The 21,060-nt window shown below is 51.3% G+C and overlaps 1 protein-coding gene across 2 annotated transcripts in view; it reads right to left on the bottom strand.

The window, feature by feature from the left end:
* ATL1 (atlastin GTPase 1) overlaps positions 1-13,097 on the bottom strand; it is a 30,748-nt gene extending 17,651 nt beyond the window's left edge. For both annotated transcript variants that reach the window (XM_084208537.1, XM_084208538.1), the window contains exons 1-3: positions 12,983-13,097; positions 988-1,235; positions 24-158 (exon numbers count right to left, since the gene is read on the bottom strand). In XM_084208537.1, coding sequence (XP_084064663.1) covers positions 24-158; positions 988-1,235; positions 12,983-13,016 — 417 coding nt within the window. In that variant the 5' untranslated portion in view covers positions 13,017-13,097. The remainder of the gene's footprint in view (positions 1-23; positions 159-987; positions 1,236-12,982) is intronic.
* Positions 13,098-21,060: the final 7,963 nt, after the last annotated feature.

Below are 21,060 nucleotides of genomic sequence, written 5' to 3'. Positions count from 1 at the left end.
CAGCAGCAGTGACACACACACACCTTGGTGCCATCGGGCTTGTCCACCAGGAACACCTCGCTCCATATCTGAATCCCGGTCGTCTCCCGCTCGGAGCCGCCCCTCCAGGAGAAACCGGTCAGGGGCTCGTTGTAATCCCCAACCCAGTCCACTGCCTCCTGCAAGGAGGAACAGAAGAGGTGTCAAAAAGGGCTAAGAACCCCAGAAGGGAGTTTTTCTTTCCTTTTACTGTCAAGGCACCTCAAATCCTGGGGTCAATTTTGGGCTCCTCACAACAAAAATACTGAGGGGCTGGAGCGTGTCCAGGGAAGGGAATGGAGCTGGGAACAGTCTGGAGCCCCAGGAGGGGCTGAGGGAGCTGGGAAGGGTCTGGAGCCCCAGGAGAGGCTGGAGGGGCTGGGAATGGGGCCCAGCCTGGAGAAAAGGAGGCTCAGGGGGGACCTTCACAACTCCCTGATGGGAGAGAGCAGCCAGGTGGGAATTGGGCTCTGCTCTCAGGAAAAAAGCAGCAGCAAAAGAGGAAACAATCTGAAGTTACACCAGGGAAGGTCTGGGTTGGATATTAGGAAATTTTTTTTCACTAGAAGGGTGGTAACCCATTGGAACAGGCTCCCCTAGGCAGTGGTGAAGTCCCCATCCCTGGAAGTGTTCAAAAGTCATGGATAAGACACCTGAGGATATGGTTCACTGGTGAGTAAGGTGATGCTGGGTTAGCAGCTGGATTCAATGATCTTACAGGGATTTTCCAGCCTAAATGATTCTGTGCTTCAGGGCAGCAGATGGGAACGTTCCTGCTCCAAAGTCAAGAGTCCACAAGAAACTTCTGCCTGGGGAAGGATCTGCTCTGCTTTATTTTGTGAAGCCCACACTCATGAGAGCCTTGAGCATTCCTAAAGCCCCAAATCCAGCCCAGCTCATCCCTGAGCAGCACATGGGGGCAAGGAGGAACAGCAGGCCTGGGAAGGGCCCCCTGAGCTGCAGCCTTACCTTATTGTACATGTAGCGCAGCATGAAGTCCATCAGGAACGATTTTCCTTTCCTGAAAGCTCCAGCCACAGACACAGCCACCACCTCCTTATCTCTGACAGCCTCGGAGAGGAGGATGCGGTTCAGGGCAGCCTCGTCCAGCTCAAAGGAGTGATCATCTTTGACAATGAGCACCTGCACTGGCCCTGCCTTCCTCACTGACTCCTCCTCCTCAGAGCTCCACTCGTAAGTCTTGTCTGAAAAACTGCCTGTGAGAACAGGGAAAACAAGAGGGGTTTGGTGCCTTCCTCTGCACTGTGAGGGGTCAGTGAGCTTGTGTTTGTGGGGTTCCCAGATGAAGGAAGGAATGATGAATCTGACTCCATGTTCTCAGAAGGCTCATTTATTATTTTATGATACTGTATTATATTAAAGAATGCAAAACTAAACTATGCTAAAGAATACAGAAAGGATACTTACAGAAGGCTAAAAAGATAATAATGAAAACTCCTGACTCTCTCCAGAGTCCCAACACAGCTTGGCCCTGACTGGCCAAAGAGTGAAAACAGCTCCCAGCAGAATGCAATGGAACAATCACCTGTGGGTGAACAATCTCCAAACTCATTCCACATGAGATAACAGTGGAGAAGCAATGAGATCATATGGTTTTCCTTTTCTCTGAGGCTTCTCAGCTTTCCAGGAGAAGAATCCTGGGCAAGGGGATTTTTCCAGAAAATATGACAGTGACAGTCAGTGACAGCGGGGCTGGACAGGGTGCTAAGAGATCCAAAAACTCAAATATCCATCCCAAAATGGCATCATCCAGAGCAGATCTGCTGCACCTGGCCTCAGACATCCCAGTGGAGACTCCATGCTTCTCTGGGATCCTCTGACCCCGTGCTCCACACAGGCAGAGCATTCCCTGTTGGAACCTCCCTTGGCAAACACATCCTTTAGATTTTATCCTGCATGGAAAACAGATCCTTGCAACTCCCTACATAAACAGTGCCTGCCATGACACCTCCCTTGGTCCTTTCTCAGCTGGAAAAGTGCAGTTCAAGCCTTCTCATCATCCCTTCTACCACACTATCTAGGGATCTGCTCTCCTCTGGTCCTTCCCACCAGGTCCTTCCTGAAGGCTGACTCAAAACCAGAAGCAGCTCTCCAGCTGAGTGTCCAAGGCTCTCACAGCTCTATCAAAGGATGCTGCCTTTGTGTATCCTGTATCCTGTGCCACTGCTGTTCCTGTAGCAACACATTCCTGCTCCATCTGCAGCCTGAGCTGATGCTCCAAGTGCAATCTGCTGTTCCTGCCATCAGCATCCCCCAGGACACTCCCAGCAGGAATCAGGCCATGCAGACACAAAGCCCATCCTGATAAAAGCCACTTTGCTGCTCCCAAGTGGGAGCACAAGCACAAGCACTGCCCACTTTCCCACTTGGAAATGGCCAAGTTCCCTGTGGAGCTGCTGCCTGGGCTGTGGAGGGCTCACACAGGAGGGTCTCACAGGAGCCAGATGCATTTTAAGACCTGCAGCCCTGGGATTTGCAAAGAGGAGGCTGGCTTCAGTAATTTTCCTTTCCTGGTCTCTCCAAACTTTCCAGCACAGGGAAGAGATGCTGAAGGTGATTAATGTGCCAGTCAGCTCACCTACAGCCACGGGAAACCTCCCTGCCAGCAGGAAAAGGAGAGTGAGATGGAAAGTTACCCCCAGATTCCAACAAAAACTTCCCAGGTTGCTGCCTCAGGCTGTAACTTTCCCAAGTTTTGCCTCAAGTTAAACCTCCCCAGTCTCTGTTTCAGCCCCTGACCTTGGGGACCCAGCTTTGAGCTGTTTCAAAGCACAAAGACTGTGTGTGCACACACTAAAAGAGAAGTTATAAATATCAAGAGGAATAGGATTTGCCCATTCTGGGCCTCTCTATAAAGAAGCCTCCAGCAGTAACTCCATATTTTAAATAATAGCAGCACTTTTGTGATTTCCTAAGATCCTGCAAGGAAGTACCAGGATCATTAGGCCTGGTTGCCAGGGGATTTCTGGTGGCTCTTGGACATATACCATGAGCTTTCTTTGCTCACAGCTGAAAGACAAAGATCTTTTCTTTCCATTGCTTGGAGGTTTTTTAACTAAACAAAAGTCCCAAATGGTGTGAAAAGCAGATTCTCCACCAGACTGCAGCATTAAAATCCCTTCGAGCACCGTGTCACTGCACAGAGGCTCCAGGAAAAAAAAAAAAATTAAAAAATCCTCATTTCAAATTTCTGAGAACAGGCACACACCAAACACATTTTCCAGCACTGAGACATTCCCAACAGGTAAGGACAGCCAGGTGCCAAAGGCTCCTGGGCTCTTTCTAAGCACTGCCAAGCTGCAAGGGCCATATAAAGGATAAGGAAATGCCTCCTCTCTTGTGGTGTTTCCCAAAGCCCTGCTCAGCTAAGCCAAGTCCTATTTTTATTTTCTTCTTCCAGCTGCACAGAAAGGACAGTAAAGAGATCTTCGGATAGGATGTGACTCATGGTGGGGGCAGAAAAAATTTGTAAATCAAATTAAACTTAAATATTTCTGACTCTAACTCAGCCATCAGGGTGCAACAGCTGTGCCACCTTCCCAGACCAGACAAATCCCACCTCAGGCACAGAGGGAAGTGGGACCAGAACTTTGGCTGGAGCTCCTCTGCTCTGGAGCCAGGCTGGGAGAGCTGGGGGTGCTCACCTGGAGAGGAAAAGCATCCAGGGAGAGCTCTGAGCTCCTGGCAGGGCCTGAAGGGGCTCCAGGAGAGCTGGAGAGGGACTGGGGACAAGGGATGGAGGGACAGGACACAGGGAATGGCTTCAAACTAAAAGAGGAGAGATTTAATTAGATTTTAGGAAGGAATTGTTCCCTGGGAGGGTGGGGAGGCCCTGGCACAGGGTGCCCAGAGCAGCTGTGGCTGCCCCTGGATCCCTGGCAGTGCCCAAGGCCAGGCTGGACAGGGCTGGGAGCAGCCTGGGATGGTGGAAGGTGTCCCTGCCATGGCAGGGGTGGCACTGGATGAACTTTGAGGTCTCTTCCAACCCAAACTGTTCTGGGACTCCATGATTTATGTGTTTACTCATCCTGCACTAGCAGTGGGTACCAAGATGGGCACAAATCCTTGGATGCCCCTGGCTCAGAGAACTGAATGGATCTCCCAGTCCTGGGCAAGGATCCAAGCACCAGGACAGGGGCTGAGGAGAGTCCCCTGCCATGCCCTGCCACAGGGACACCTGAGGCCAGATCCCCTCTCCTGGGGATTGTTTTGTCCCTTCAAATCATCATAATCTGAAGAAGTGTAATTTTTTAAAGCAGACAGATGAACAGATTTTGGGAGAATGTCTCCAGACACAGAAGTGGCTTCTTTCACGTAGGCCATTTGCAGACAAAACTATCTTTTTCATATTTGTATTCATATTTCCATGTGATGAAAGTTCCAGGTTCTGTTTATTAGATTATCTGCCCCACTGCAGAGCCAGGGATTATTTTAAAAAATGGCTGCACACTACTGGAAGTCAATGATATTAACTGGTCTTTCTGGCCATAAATGAGTTTTTTGCCTGGAAGGAAGCTGTACCTGGCAGTGGCAAAAACTCATCCAGCCAAAAAGCAAAGGAAGGAGAGCTCAGCTTTCCTAAACACACTCTTGTTTTCACTCCTTTTCTGAGCTGACTCCTCCTTTCTCTCGGCTCTGCAATTACGTCAATTCTCCAGCTGCTCATTCAGAAATTCACAGGATCCGGCTCCTTCTGCCCATTTCATAACAGCTCATTCCCATGGCTCCGGAGCAGGGTGGAAGCCACAGCTCTTTTCCATATGGCCACTGCAAGTGGGAAGGGAAGGAGAGCAGGATTTGCTGTCAGACAACATAAAAAAAGCAAAGAATTCTTTAACTGGCCTAAGACTTGCTTTGGACTAAAATTAATTAAATTGAAACAGCATATTTCATGTTGAGCCTGTGTGTAGACTTACAGACATGTCTAATGTAATTTACTTAATTTATTCTTCTCTGGGAGTTAATTACATGCCACTAACTATGCAATGTTTGGTGAGTGCTTGCTGAAGCCTGTTCTCCCTTAGCCGTGGAAGAACAGGTCACAGAAATGCTGACTGCTTCCCAGAGTGCCACAAAGGAATCAGCCTTGTCCTCATGTGAGCCTGCATAATAAATACATTTCATTCCAGAGCATGAAACACAGCCCTGTCCCATCATCTGTGCAAACACTGCCTGAGCAGAGCCTGAGGAGGCCAATTTGCCAGCCCTGCTCTCAGGCTCTCCTGGATCCCAGGACTCTCAGTTATCCTGTGGAAAGCAGGGGCTGCAGCCTGGGCTCCAATTCTCCCACTGAAATCACAATCCCAGAATAGTTCAGGTTAGAAAGGACCTTAAAAATCATCTTATTCCACCCCCCTGCCATGGGCAGGGACACCTTCCACTATCCCAGGTTGCTCCAAGCCCTGTCCAGCCTGGCCTGGAGCACTTTCAGGGATCCAGGGGCAGCCACAGCATTTCTGGGCACCTGTGCCAGAGCCTCCCCACTCTCACATGGAAGAATTTTTTCCTCATATTTAATCTAATCTCTCCTTTTTTAGTTTAAATCCATTTCTCCTCTTCCTGTCCCCATCTGCCCATGTACAAAGTCACTCTCCATTTTTATAAGCCACTTCCAAGTCCTGGAAGGCCACGGTGAGGTGTCCCCGGAGCTTTCTCTTCTCCAGGCAAAACAACCCCAGCTCAGATGTCACTCACACAAAAACATCAATGTCAGGCAGTGCTGCCATTCTCAGGGCATTCAAACCAAATTACTGCATGGAAAACAAACTAGCAAGGAGAGAAAATCGAGGTTTGATGGGAAGTTTGAACTTGCTTGTTCCTTGGAACAGAAGATCCTGTATGCACCGTGTCAGGCTGCTTATCAGCAGCTCTCAGGGGATCTGTTTGACCAGCAGTGATATCTGTGTGGCTCCTTTCTGGAGTTTCCATCCCAAACATATCACACTGCCACCAACAGCACCATGAGCCAAGCCCTGAACAGAGCCTGCAGTCAGCCTCCATCCCTCTGGATGCTCTCCAGAGAGCTGCAGTTTGCAGGAAGCTTATCTGTCCTCCACAACAGCTCTGGGGAACACAGCCACCCTTCCCCGAGCATCTCCCCGGCACTGGGCACGTTCGGCTGCTGCTGGCACAGGAGCTCTGCTCTCTGGGGCTGTGCTGAGTGAGCTCCCTGTGTCACAACGATCTCAGGAAGCTGGGAGGGGCAGGGAGCTCCGAGCATGCACCAGGAATCCTCTCCTCCCCTCCACGGCTGGCGCAGAGCTCGGCACCTGATCCAGCCAACCAGGGGAAAACGAGGAATAAAGCGAGGAAGCGACGCGTGTGCACTGGAGAGTCAGAGCAGGGAGGCGCACAGCAAACCCTGCCCTGCTTCTGCACAAAGGACGCACCCCAAGAGCTGAGCCCCGCCCGCTGAGAGCCCGCAAATTCCCTCAGCGCGGGCTGCCAGCAGGTGTCTAGACAGGGGTGCCCCTGAGAGCCAGAGCCCTGCAGAGGCTGGAGCAGGGAACCTGGCTGGGCAAAGCCGGGTCTGACAGCTCCTCCTGCACCACACCCCCAAAGGTTCCGGGCCAGCCGGTCAGAAATCCTCCCAAGCTGGGTTTAACCACACACACACGCCTTACTGTGGCACAGAATCCCAAAATGGTTTGGGTTGGAAGGGATCTTAATGCCCAGGCAGTTTCAAGCCTTACACAAATAACACCTTCCACTAATCCCAGGCTGCTCCAAGCCCTGTCCGAGCTGGCCTTGCACACTTCCAGGGATCCAGGGACAGCCACAGCTTCTCTGGGCACCCTGTGCCAGAGCCTGCTCACACTCACAGGGAAGAACTTTTTCTAAATATCCCATGTAACCCTGTCCTCTGGCAGTGGGAAGCCATTCCCCCTTAGCCTGGTACTATGTGGTCTTGTAAATAAGCCTCTCTCCATGCTTCTCCTGCACCCAGGGCACAGCTGAAGGCACAGACACACAACCTTCCCTCTACTCTGCTCACACCTCTGCTGGGACTTTCAACACGTCCACAGAAGCAGAGGACTCCAGACCCAAGCAGGGGAAACACCAAATGCTGCCCATGCACTGACCAGACCCACTGGGACCTGTAAGTGACACGTGTTCCTCTGTCAGGCTCTCTTGCTATGCTACCCCCTTCCCCCTGGGGCTGCTGAGCTGGGAAATGCAGCAAGGAAGGGGAAAGCAGAGCCAGAACTTACAATGCCCAGCTAGGAAATCATCTGCACCTCCTCAGACTGGATGTAATCACAGCTGGCATGAATCTGTGGAAATGATGGATCAATAACAGTCCCTGGAGCTGCAGGGTATCAGAAACTGGTGAAGAAAACTGTTGTGGGAAAAGGAGCTGTCATTCAGCAATCAAGAATGGCAGATAAATAGCAATGGACTGTTCAGGGACGTGGTGGAGTCACCACCTCTGGAGGTGCTCAAGCTAAGGCTGGGTGGGGCACTCAGTGCCACGGGCTGCTTAACAGGTGGTATTTGGGACTTGATGATTTCAGAGGTCTTTTCCAACCTAAATGACTCTGTGATTCTGTAAAAGGCCACATGTGGCAGTCACCCTTTGGGATCCCAAGCTGTCCTCTCCAAAGTCAGAGCAAACTCCTACAGCTGAGCTGCACAGCTGTGTTAACAGCTCTGCCAGTGCAATCTGCACTCCCACGTTCTCCTGGCAGGGACCCTGCTCCGCAGCCTGGGATGGCTGGAGCAGAGAGCTGAGCAGGGTGGCTGCTGCTGCCAGGCTTCATCCTCACCCTTTGCTTTTTTTGGAGCAGTGGAGATGTGGAGTGCACCTTCCTCCTGCCAGCCCTGAGTCACCCAGCTGGCAGCAGCACGGCGTCAGCTCCGCATGGCCAGCTCAGCCCCTTCTCCCTTTGGCACAGGGAACGAGGGATGAATGATCCTGCTGATAGCAGGAGTGGTTTGGGACCTTCCCACTGCTGACAGGAGCAAGAGTTAGGATGATAACTGGCCCCCAAACCTGCCTGTTACAACATCTCAAATGCCAAAGTACAATGTGAAATTCTTAATTACAACACCTAGTACATGAAGCTCCAGTGCTTAGCTGGCTCTGAAGCAAGAGCAGCTCCTACTGCTGTCAAATTCCCAGGCTGAGCTTTGGAGACACAGGCAGGCAACTACCTGGAGAATGATGCTAATCAGAGTTTTTTGTAGAATTTTTTCAGCAAGTTTGAGGTCAGGTTAGACAGTTATGTGGCTGTGCCCGTGACAGCTCAGGTAGCAGGAATGGCTGAGTCAGAGGCGAGGTGGACACCTCCCATAGGCAAAACACTGTTGGAAGGGCACCAGCAAAAAGCCACGATCTGTTTGTCGGGTGCAAACCCTGGGCCTGCTCCCTTTCCCACATTTAAGTCTATTCCCATACTTCCCATTTTGGAAATATGGGAATAAATATTTCCCCTATTTAAGCCCACATTCTCCAGGGTAACACAGAATCCAAGAATGCTTTGGCTGGAGGGGAAACTAAAGAACATCTCATTCCACCCCCTGTCAAGGGCAGGGACACTCCACTCTCCCAGGCTGCTCCAAGCCCCATCCAACCTGCCTTAGACACTTCCAGGGATCCATCTCCAGAACTCCCTCTTCCCTCCCAGCACACATTTTCTGCATGGTCCTTCATCTGCTCTGTTTGTCAGTAGCAGCCTCCCTTCATCTCCACCACCAGTACTGGATTTCATTTCTTCTCACATTATTTTTACTATTTTGTTACTAAAATTGTCTGAAAGTAAAGTTTGGTAACTATGCCATGAAATTTTAGGATAGAACATGAGAGGTAATAACACTCTGCATAAAATGCTTATGTATATAAAGTGCTTTAAATGTGCTTTATGGGCTTGGCAGAACTCAGCCCCTTCTCCAGAGCCTCCACCCCATTTGGGAGATCTGTGTTCAGTTATTTTCCTGCTGTAACACTTCCCTTTTCCTGAACTTTTCCTGATGGCAAATGGGAGCATTTCTGGCAGGAGCAGAGGAGCTGGGGGCTCTCCAGAGTGAAGTGACTTTCAGAAGTGATCCGTGGCACACCTTGTGCCTCGCAGAGCGTGACAACACCTGCCCCAGCCTCCTTCCCCCGCTGGAGAAGGTTCCAGTCAGTGATCCAAGGGAGCTGATATAAAGCCTGCTGCCTCTGAACATCATCCAGGCCCTAAACAATATTTTAGTGTGCTGTTTGTCACCCATGGGCTTAGCAGGGAAAGTGCAGCAAGACACAACCAATGCTGCTTCCCACTTCCATGAATCAGGGAGGCAGCCAAGGCCAGGGCCACTCATGGCATGGACATGACATGAGGCAGGACAAGGGCACCATGTCACCACTCCCAGGCAGGCTCAGGCCATCCTGGTTTTGCCCCAAAAAGAGAAAGTCAGGCTGCTCTTGCTCCTGCTCATCTGGTGAACCCCAGCTATTCCAATTCCCTGTAGAATGCTGCTGCCTGCACAGCCACCATGGGAGAATGACTTTGGATGAGGACCTGGAGGGACAGGACACAGGAATGGCTTCCCACTGCCAGAGGGCAGGGTTAGATGAGATATAAGGAAAAAATTCTTCCCTGTGAGGGTGGTGAGGCCCTGGCACAGGTTGCCCAGAGAAGCTGTGGCTGCCCCTGGATCTCTGGAACTGTTCCAGGCCAGGTTGGATGGGACTTGGAGCAACCTGATCTACTGGAAAGTGTCCCTGCCTGTTCCATGATTCTATAATCACATTCAGCTTGAAATGTTGACTTGTCTCTTCTTTCAAGTCCCAGCACTTCATTTTCTTTTCTCTTTCACAAGCCAGTCACTTGGTTGTGAATATTTCTGGCTTTTTGTGTAAAGGCCCCTCTGTCTGAAACATCTCAGCTTTCACTTGTCAGGTTCCCAGTATTCAGAGTCACAAAGAAATGCCAGGAAGTGGAAACTGAAAATCCATCATAAAAGGGCAGAAATCAAACAACAAACACAAAGGATGTTAACATGGTTAAAATGAAAAACAACCTACCAAAATCATAGTTTTCTTCTTGGTTTAACCCATTGTGTGCAGTGTAAGATGTGGTAGATGATCCCTGGCCTGTGCTGGAGAGGAGCCCCTTATCCTCAAAATAGTTCTTTGGCTTTGCCTGGCTCCCTTTAGGACCTCTCCTAAATCCACCTTGAAAACCCTCACCAAGAAGTATCTATAACCTCTGTAATCCCTTTTATGGTTTTAAAACAGAATTCTTGCTAGGTGGACTGTTCCAATTTCAACACAAAATTGGCCATGATGGGAAACACGAGATTTCAAACAATTTGTTCCAGTCTGTGCTGTTTAAAGGAGTGACTGGGAGCAGGGATCTCACTGGATCAGAGGGACCAGGCTGCTGAACATCTGCAACTGCCAAGCACAAAGAATTTCAGACAAAAATCAGTGTCATCTATCACAAACCTCCAGGAGCTGGCTGGACTTCACCGTGCCAAGCAGAACTTGGATTAACAATCCTTAGTTTGGGCAAAGCAGGGTCCACTACTCACAGCAAGGAATTATTTGGGATTTTTTTTATCTGCAGCTGCCTCAACCATTCAACTGGCAGCAGTGGTGAGGTCTGTGCACTGCTTGGCACATTCAGGAAGAGTCTTAAATGAGGCATAACCTGATGCTGACCTTTAGCCCAAGGCTAAATCCTACTCTGGATGCATCACACATCCCTACAGAGCTCCCAGGGATGTGACAGCGACCCAGCTATGACCAGGGGCAATCCCACATACTCATCCTAATTTGCTCTGTGAGCTTTAAAAAAGCAAATTATTTTTATGAAACAAAGGAGGGTTACACTAAGCAGCTGCCTGTTTCCAGGCCTGAGTAACTAGGGCAAAGTTTGATCCGTTTCAAAATAGCGTTAATATTTTTAATGACCCATAAGCCCACTTTTAGAACAAAGCAAGGACTTTCTCCTTTCTGCCTTAGTTTCAGGAAAAGCCCAAGCCTCCTCCTTTGCCAGCTGAAAAATGTAGCAGTGGAAGAGTCACCCCACGGACTGATGTCACCACACAATGCTGCAGTCACTGGATGTAAACACAGCTTTCAAGGCAATGAGGTTTTGTTGTATAAATAGAATAAATACATTTATAAAGGCAGCTTTTTCTTTTTCTTTCCTAGTAAAAAAAAAAAAATTGAAGCATTTCACTTCATTTCTTACTCGCAATGTCAACCAGCCTGGCAAAAAGCCAGGAAATCCTCTAGGAATAGGTGAATGTCAGTGGGATACAGGGAATTATTCTGAGCTGTGGATGGGTGGCAGCAGAAGGCAGCTGATCCCACAGAGATCCACCTGGATCCATGGACGCTTCCAGATTCTTGCAGAGAAGCTCAGGAGGAGTTCACCCCTCAGTGACACATCACATTTCCCGGGAGCAGAGCTCAGCAGCCCAGGCTGAGAAATGTGCCTAAATCCCTTGCTGGATGCAGGCTGTACTTCCCAGGATGATGCTTTCTCCGCTTCCATCGGGCATCATTTGCATTCCTTCCTCCTGCTCTCAGGATGTGCAGGGAAGGCACCGGCGGGTGGACGTGTGTGCAATTCCCAGCACGCACGGAGTCAGGGCTGCCACGTCTGTCACACGCTCCGCGAGACAAAGCTGAGAATGGCACCACATTCCCTGGCAAGTTTTCCCTCCGGTTTACCCAAGGATCTGAGGACCTTCATTAAGTCACAGCTAAACACGGCACCGATCAAATGAGCTTCGCCCATTTTGTCCCCCCTCTATCCAAAATCCCATCACCGGATCAGGCGCTCCGCTATCCCAGCGCTTCCTCCAGCATGCCTCCGAGCTGTTAATCATTGCCATGGGAAATCCTACGCTCATCTACACAAATTAGAATTTAATTTGTGTATCTAAACATCACAGCTCAGCTCACCCGCTCTGCCTGAGGAGCCGGGATACCGCCGGCACCCGTGAGTGAGCTCACACGGAATTACGACTCCGGAGGAAACGGCAAATTACTCTCCTCAAATAACGGGAACTGGCTGGATAAAATCGGATTTCCTACGGAACAGCGTGTCAGTGGGAGTGGGTGAAGCCATCCATCGCAGGCAGGCTGAAGGTGGAGGAGCCCCTTGCTGGGTGCAGCCCACCTGTGGGACCAGCCTGGGTCCATCCAGGGGGAAGCAGCAGCTGCCGGAGGATCCAGGCGCCTCTGGAGGGAAGCGAAGCCTCGCAGGAAGACACCACAGAACTTCCTCCTGCCGTGCCCCCGCTCCGCTCCCCGGCACTGCTGCCCCGGCTCCCCCGGGATCGGGGGGCTGTGAGGGATGGGTTTAAAATGGGCCCTGTCTGGAGGGTGACTCGACAACTAAATCCTACAGCTTCCAGAAACGGGGGAACCCCTCTGGAGGGGTGACAAGCCAGGGTGGCCTTGTGGCTCTGCCTGTGGAAGGCGGGGTGAGCGGGATCCCTGCTCCCGGATGAGCTGGGGTGGTGGCTGAGGTGGCATCCCCCATCAGGGGCTGAGGGGAGAGCAGGGCCGGGGTAAGGGGCGTCAGGACAAGCCGCAGGAGCAGCCCAAAGGCTCCCCAGGGAGCTGCCGGTGCTGTCCGGCCCCAGGTGTGCCAGGGGGTCCCGCCGCAGCCAAGCCCAGGGCGGTTACCAGCCCAAGCCGGGGACACCCCGCCTCAGGAGGCCCCGGAACGAGGGGCTCCCCATCCCGCAGCCCCGCTCCCCGTCACGCTGGCGGGGCGGGACGGGCGGACCCCAAGCCCCTCAGGGATAGCGCGGGGGGGTCCCAGACGCCCGTGTGTCCCCTCGGCACCGGGCAGCCCCCCGCCCCGCCCGGGTCAGCCGAGCCCCCCGCCCGCGTCCTCCCGCCGCAGCCCCGCCCCGGCGCGGCCCGCGGCCGCCTCAGGCCCGGCATTGTCCGCGCTCCCCCCGCTCCCCCCCGGTTCTGCCGCCGCTGCCCTACCCCAGCTGCTCCTGTCCCGGCGGTTCCGGGCCATGGCGGCGGCTGCGGGAGGCTCCGTGCGCGCTCCGAGCCGCGCTGCGTCTGGCGGGGCTGCGGCGGCGGCGCGGGGCGGGCGGGGGAGCCGGCGGCGGCGGCGGCAGCAGCATCCCCGCCCGCCGCTCGGCGCGGCACCGCGGCACGGCCCGGCACGGCCCGGCCCGCCGGGGCACCCGCCCACGGCACCCGCGGGGCCGCCCCGGCACCGCTGCTCGGGGTGCGCGCAGCCAGGGGGGCCCCGCGGGCGGGGCGAGCCGCAGCCCCGTGGGTGCTGAATTCCCTCCCGAGGGGGTGGTGGTGGGGGGCTCAGCAGACAGGCTGCTCCAACATCCAGGTTATTCCTGCCATGGCAATGGGATCGTTGGGGCACCCACAGCTGGAGTATCCAAACCTGGGGGCACTGGGTACACTTGGAGGCACCCACACGCTGGAGACATCCAGCCCAGGGCAGGGCACCTGGGGGGCTCATCTGGGCCGCTGAGCACCCCTGTGGGCACCCGCCCACAAGGGGCCATGGCTGGGAGGTGAACCTGGCACAAACAGGACTCGTGGTGAGTGCATGGGAACACCTGGGCTGAGAAATCATCACAGGGATGCTGCCCTGGGGTGGGGTCAGCCAGGCCCTGCTCCCCAATTCCACCTGTGCAGGCAGCAGGAGACACTCACTGTGCTCATGCAGATGGGGCACAAAGGACACAACATAAGGGCTGGACTTGGACACCTCCGGGGAGGATTTAAATGCAGCACAGTTGATAACATAGAATCCCTGAATGGTCTGGCTTGGAAGGGACCCTAAAGCTCATTTCATTTCTCCCTCTCTCATGGGCCGGGGTCTCTTCCACTATCCCAGGTTGCTCCAAGCCTCATTCATCCTGGGCTGGAACACTTCCAGGGACCCAGGGGCAGCCACAGCTCCCCTGGGCACCCTGTGCCAGGGCCTGCACCCTCCCAGTCAGGACTCCTTCCCAATATCCCATCTAACCCAGATGAAGCCATTCCCTGTGTCCTGTCCCTCTCCAGCTCTCCTGGAGCCCCTTCAGGCCCTGCAAGGAGCTCTGAGCTCTCCCTGGAGCCTTCTGTTCTCCAGCTCTCCCAGCCTGGCTCCAGAGCAGAGGGGCTCCAGCCCTCAGAGCATTCTGTGCCTCCTCTGGGCTTTTCTCCAGCAGTTCCACATCCTTCTCATGTTGGGGGTCCCAGAGCTGGAGGCAGCAGTGCAGGTGGTGTCTGTCACAAAAGCAGAGTAGAGGGGAATAATCTCCCTCAACCTCCTGCTCACCCAGCTGGGCTGCAGCCCGTGCTGTGTTTGGCTTTCTGGGCTCCATGGGGATCTTGCCCACTCCCACCCACTCCATGTGGACCCATGGGAGTGCACACACTTGTCCTCAGCTACTGTTTGCCCACACTCTTGATGCCAACAAGCTGCTGGAATCAACCTGACTCTGAAGCCAGAGCCCAGTGCTCTTTGGAAGACACGTGGCACAGCACTCAAAGATCAGCTGATTAAACTGTGGAAATGTGGTGGTCACCAGAGGGACAGAATCTGGCAGGATGGGAAGGGAACCGAGCCCCAGATTGTATCTGCAAGAGGAGATTTTGGGCGAGTGCTGATCATTTCTGCACTCTGGCCCACAGCAGTCAGGGAAAGCCAGTGACCATCCAGCTTTGTTGGATTCACAGGAGCCAGCAGGATCTGCTCTTCACTCCTGACAGCAGGAAGGACACTCAGAAACGAACCAATCTTCAGTTCCAGGCATCTGATGTGTACCAAAGCCATGTGCTCCCATTGATATGCTGATACTTCATTCCTGAGTATACTTCATTCCACCTCCAACACTCTGTGACTGCCTCCCCTTGGTCTCCTCTCTGTGTTTACAGCATCAGAAGGAAACATGTAATTTTGGCTCTCTCACGTGGCAGACAGCTGAATCCTGCCCACCCCTGCTGGGCACTGCGACCACGAGGAGCTCACTGGGCTTTGCAGAAGCTGCATTAGGGTTTTTGTAAAGAATCTCTGAGATTGCAGGTGCCTGTTGCTGCTTCAATGCAGCAGAGAGGAGATGGGTCTTGTGAGGAGGGATTTCTCACACTGGACACTGTCAGAGGGGTTCAGATAGGTTGGAAGAGGAGATTAAAAGAAAGGCAGCTGGGAAATGGACAGGGGAGGGGAAAAAAATAGAGGACGGAAAAGGAAATGTGTTAATTTGAAAGTCTAATTAAACTGAGATGGGCTCAGGTCCTGTTTTCCTCATCCCTTTGAGAATTGCTGCTAAGGTCAAGCTTGTACTGCCCCATTTACTGGCATTTCTCTTTTTCTTTTGCCATTATGGCACATGGTATCCCAGTCAAAGAGAAGCAGAGAGGTTTGATCCTGTGCTGTGCTGTGGGGATTGTCTGCCTGAACTCCCAAGGTCTTTTCCTGCTTTATTTCCTGTGATCCCAAGTCAGGGGGGGTGATCTTTTTTCCCAAAGAGTGACTCAGCATTTGTTAATTTTCATCCATCCCTTCTCTCCACCAATTCATCTTTCCTTTATTTTCCCAGTTACAAACAGCCCTTCCTAGGAAGCATCTTAACATTCTTGCTGCCCAAGTGGCCAGCTCACAAAGAGCTGATTTTACAGCAGATGTGCTGAATGGTCATGGCCTGGAAGAATTCTTGAGCAAAAGTGATGCTAAATGGAGGAAAGGCAGAAAGAGAAAATACCCCCCAGAGGGAGAGCACAGCTGAAGTTCAACACCGTGAGATCCAGCGCAGGAAAGGCCCAAGAATTTGGAGAAAACCTGGATTTAAATCCATCCTGCATTCCACTGGCAGGAGCTGTTTCATAATTTACCTTGATTTGATGTCCCACTTACCCAGGCAGCATTTCCAGTTGCTTTTCATATCCCCAGCCCTCTGCAAACAGAACCCGGGCGCGTTGTGCAACGCTTATGTAAGAGGTGCCAAAGGGACGCTGCCAAGGCTCTGCTCTTGCTCAGGTGCCACCACGGGCTCGCTGGGACTTGCTGCTGAGGAAAACGCTGCCATCCCCACCAGTTTTCCTTGTACAAGGCGCTGCCTGAGCCCCTGGGGGACAGATCTGTTCTTGCAGTGGTTATCTGAGGGTCTGGGATGTGTTAGTTTGGTTTTTATTATCACTTCTGCCTTCTCGGGGTTTGCTCTTTCACTGCTTCTGCTGAATTGCATGGGAAAGTCAAAGGGATCTAGGTGTCAAATGTGTCTGAAGAGCATTGTCTCCCTGGTGGTTACAGGGATTCCTCATCACTGGTTTCATTTCTGTACCCTTATTCTCAGGTTAGGAGGCCTCAATTCCTTGGAAATACCAAAAAGGGATAAAACTGAATCAGCTTTTCCCTGGTCCTGAAGCTAAACCTTCCTGACATCTTTCTGTTGTTTGATTTTTTTTTTCCCCTGAAATATTTTAAGTGAAGCAGATCTTTGTTGCTTAGGAAATCCTGCTATTCCTGCAGCTCCCATTTCTCACCCCAAATTGTGCTGTGACCGCCTACATTTACATGGGCTGTGCAGCCAAAGGAATTATCTTTGCTGCTTCTGTAAACAGGATTGCACACGAGGGCTGCACAGAGGTATTTCACTGTGGAGGACACAGAATTCCAGCAGTTAATTAAATGACTTGTTTAATCAATCAGTCTGGAGGTTCTTCCTTCTGGAAGATGCTCCATAAACTAAAGGAGCTACTTAAGAATAAAATAAACATGGAGATAAAGAATCATCACTGAGGCCCAGCCTCGGTGGCTGCCTTTGCACCATCTGACTGTGATCCTCTTATTTCTCTTTATTAGGAAAACGTTCATTCCCCAGAGTGTGGTGGGGCTCCCCAGGGAATGGTTAAGTTCCCAAAGCTGCAAGGGCTCCAGGAGAGCTCTCATGATTTTTGGCGTGTCTGTGCAGGGCCAGGAGTTGAACTGGATGATCCTCAGGGTAATTCCATGATTCTACAATTTAGAGGTCAGCAAGGGAGAGGATCTCTCCCAAGCCAAACTCCCCATCTATTTCCAATCCTGTTTTTAATTTGTCCCCTCTCTCCTGCACTGACAGACAGATGGACACTATTGAAAACATCCTTCCTCACCAGCCTCCTTTTTGTTTGCAACGTGGCTTTAGTGAGCCCAAGCCAAAATCTGTGCGTGCCAAGTTTGTTTCTAGGATTTCCCCCTGAAGATACACCTCAGCCAGAAAAAGGCTTCCAGCTCCTCTTGGCAGAACCAACCAAATCCACCTGCCTGGATGATTCAGCAGGATACTTGCAAAATGTTCCAGCCAGGTTGGTGCGCCTGGAAACAGGGGAAGCAGCCGGGTTTCCAGGCGGTGCTCTGAATTTCCCTTTTTCATACTGTTTTTCATGGAAATGGCCACATTTTCCTGCATCCTTATGCTGAGCAGTTGCTGTCTGGTCTCACCTCTGCCCCCCTGTGCGTGCTCGTGGGAGGGAAGGGCATCCAGCTGGTTTCCTTCCTTTGAATGCAAAGAGCACAATCAGCTGCAAAGTCTCCTGAGATGCATCTACGTAAACGGGGTGACACAAATATAATGTATAGCCCCAGTGCCCCTCTTCCTTCCGTGAAAAACAAATCCTTGCACACAGGCCTGAGCTGTGTCTCGTTCAATTCTCCTGCAAGGGACAAAAGGCTTTTCTCTCCCTGCAGTGTCTTTTCTCTCTTCCCATGGCATCTCAGCACAGCTCCTGGAGAGATCCTCAGTCTATGGCAGACTGATGTTTCCTTGAGCAAGTGAATTCCCAAGCTGGACATAAGAAACATCCAGCATCCCTGGATGTCTCCTCCTTCTCTTGCCCTTGGCTGTGTTCTCTCCATCCATCTTGCCAGGACTTCTCTCTCTTTCTGCTCTTTATTTTTTTTCCAAGCATTTTTTGTACTTGTCATCACGTGCCCACATCTGCTGCCATCCCAATTATCCCCCAAAGGGCCATTCCAGAAACAAGAAACCATTCAGTATCTCACAAAATTCTCCCTATTATTCTGGATTCTGATAGCAGAGCAGGTGTAGCAACATGAACAGAACTGAAAGCTGCTCCACTGCAGGCCCTTCACTTGTGGCTGTGGGTGAAGAAGTGTGTGCTCCACTGGGGAGGAAAACCAGCCTGAAAATACAAACCACAAACTTAAAAAAAAAAATTCAAATCATAGGAAAGGTGCTGCAGCAGTTATGAATGCCTTCCATGTGAGTTTGTTAGACTGTGTAAAATTAAAGATATTTTAGTAGTCAAAAAACTGACCAGGGTTGAAGTATTTTCACTGCTTTTAAAATCACCTTTATTATCTTGCTCAGTTAGAAATTCCTCCAGCTCTGCTGCCACCGTTACCTGGTGGTGTCTCGTGGCTGTTCTTCCTCCTCAGACTGCAGCACAAACAGATCACATTCTCCAAACCCACGGAATGCCTTATGTAAAACCACTTAACATTCCTTTTAAGGCTGCGACCTGTTCAGATGGAAGATGCTGCATAAAAGCACATTCCTGAACATGCTTGACCAGAAAAGCAGCGTGGTTTGGGGTGGAAAATGCAGTGTGTGCTCAGGAGCATGGGCCTGGCAAGGCACAGGGTCCATGTCTTGCACTGAAAACTCTGCACAACTCATTAGAATCATTAAGTAAATAATTAAGGTTGGAAAAGCTCTTTAAGACTATTGAGCCCAAGCCTTAACTCAGCACTGCCATGGTTATCACTGACTCATGTCCCCAGGTGCCACATCCACACTGCTCTTATCGCCCTCCAGGGATGGTCTCCACCACTGCTCTGAGCAAACAATGCCTGACCACCCTTTCCCTGAAGAGATTTTCCCTAATAACCAACCTCAACCTCTCCTGGCACAATTTCAGGCAGTTTCCTTGTTTTCTTCCATTTTACTAATCATGAAATGGTAACAATAATCCAGTCCCAGTGCTGCTTTTATCTATGGGCACCTCCCAGATGTTCTTCTAGCAGGGAATCAAGCTGGGAAAGGTGGATTAAAGCTCAGAACACGAGATGGGCTCTGAGAGCTCACTCTCCACCACTGATGAGTTGGGATGAGAAACTTCACCTCCAGGTGAGAAGTGAAACTTAACCCAGCAAGGACTAAATACAGCAGCTTTTGCAGCTCCTCAGATCTGAGAGGTGTTCTAGGAGGCCAAGTCTTAATGCACCATCTGCCACTGGAAAATGAAATGTCCTTTTTGCTGTGCTGTCATCCCATGGCTTGGCAGGAGCAGCAAGTCAGCAGAGTGAAAAGCATCAGCTGAGGAAGGGGAAAGAAAAAGGACACAAACAGCTCCCTATCGGGAGCACAGGAAGCTGATTTATGAGGGGAAAGGTAATTGCTTTGTTAAAAATCACTTGAGGAAATACAGCTCTCTAAAGGGTAAATAGTTTCTTGTTTGTTGGGGGTTCAGGAAAACTTAGGTATTTATGTTGGAAAGGACGTACAGGATGCAGAAGGCTTGGAGAGTACAAGGGGAAATTAAATGGGAATCTCTTTAAGTGAGCAGCCCTGAGCTCTGCTGTTTCTGGGAGGTGGGGCAGGTTACATTCTGCAGCCCAAACGAGCCCATAAATAAATCCCAATAAACCCAAAGGCCACTATGCAATTCCCAGGAGCCTGCACACGATGCCTTTGAGTTTAACCTAAAGCACCTCAGATCCTAATGAAGTCTGCTGTGGAGCCTGTGGTTTGAAGGAAAATCTTATGCAATCCACACCACTCCATCAGGTACTACATGTGGGATTTCTAAATGTAAGAGCAAGTTCAAAGCCAGGCTCCATTTTAAACCCAAGATCAGTGCTTGGCTACATTGTCATTAGACTATATTGGGCCTGCCTGGGCTGTGTGGCTGCCAAAGAAGCAGAATCTGTTCTGAAATAAGCAATCTGGACACCAGAGACTCCTACATCTGGCATCCATTTGAATTTTTTTCTACCTAACTTCTGCAGACGTATTTCCTGCTCTGAGTATGTGGTAGTTTTTACGCCTAGAAAATCACACCTCCTTTCAGGCTGTAATGATTTCGCCTTGCAGCAAGTGCTACTGCAAATTCCTGCATTCCTCTACTCCCTGTCCCCACCTTTGGGCTTCTTAAATTGTTCAGCATTCATTTCAGAGACCATGGGTGAGCTTTGCCCAGAATTTCAGCTGCTTTGCTGAAATAATTGGGAAAGGCAGATATAAATGCTTTCCACTTTGCAGGTTCACAGAAGCTTTTTTGACTTAGGGAGCCCAGGGAGACAAGTCCCAACAAGTCTGAGGTAACTGGTGTGACTTTCATGGCACTGGTTACCCACAAAGCTAAATGACACGGTACCTGATTAGCTCATGAGAAGGATTACACGATGTGGCTGCAAGGCTGCAATCCAGATCAGTCCTACATCATTCTTGCCTTCCTCCTCCTTTTCTTTCTCCTCTCGAGTCTCTTGGGAAGTATCCCAGCCTCTGGTGTGAAAGATGGAAAGCTCAGCCTGGTGTTTGGTATAAGCGTATATATGGGTAGAGATATATATAAAATATAGGTGGTGTAGCCAAACTGGAGGATTTCTTCCAGCCTCAAACCAAGGGGTACAGGCTGAAAGCCCTGCCTGTACCTGCACTTCTCCCTCCTCAATGAAGACCTGTTGGAACAGGATCAGAAGAGGCTGAAAGGTGCTTCAAGGGCTGGAACCCCTCTGCTCCAGGCTGGGAGAGCTGGGGATGCTCACCTGGAGAGGAGAAGGTTCCAGGGAGAGCTCCGAGCCCTTTGCAGGGCCTGGAGGGGCTCCAGGAGAGCTGGAGAGGGACTGGGGACAAGGGAAGGAGGGACAGGAGCCAGGGAATGGCTTTAAGCTGGAAAGGGAAGATTTAAGTTGGATATTGGGAAGAAATTCTTGGCTGTGAGGGTGAGGGTGACACCCTGGCAGAGAGCAGACTGTGGCTGCCCCTGGGTCCCTGGAAGTGTCCCAGGCCAGGTGGGACACTGGGGCTTGGAGCACCCTGGTCTAATGTGGGGTGTCCCTGCCACGGCATGGGATGGAATAGGATGGCATTTAAGCTCCC

The sequence above is a fragment of the Fringilla coelebs genome (assembly GCF_963513975.1).
Source record: "Fringilla coelebs genome assembly, chromosome: 6".
NCBI classification, from domain to species: domain Eukaryota; kingdom Metazoa; phylum Chordata; class Aves; order Passeriformes; family Fringillidae; genus Fringilla; species Fringilla coelebs.
The sequence above is the reverse complement of the archived record's forward strand: the minus strand, read 5'-3'. Positions and strand labels throughout refer to the sequence as shown.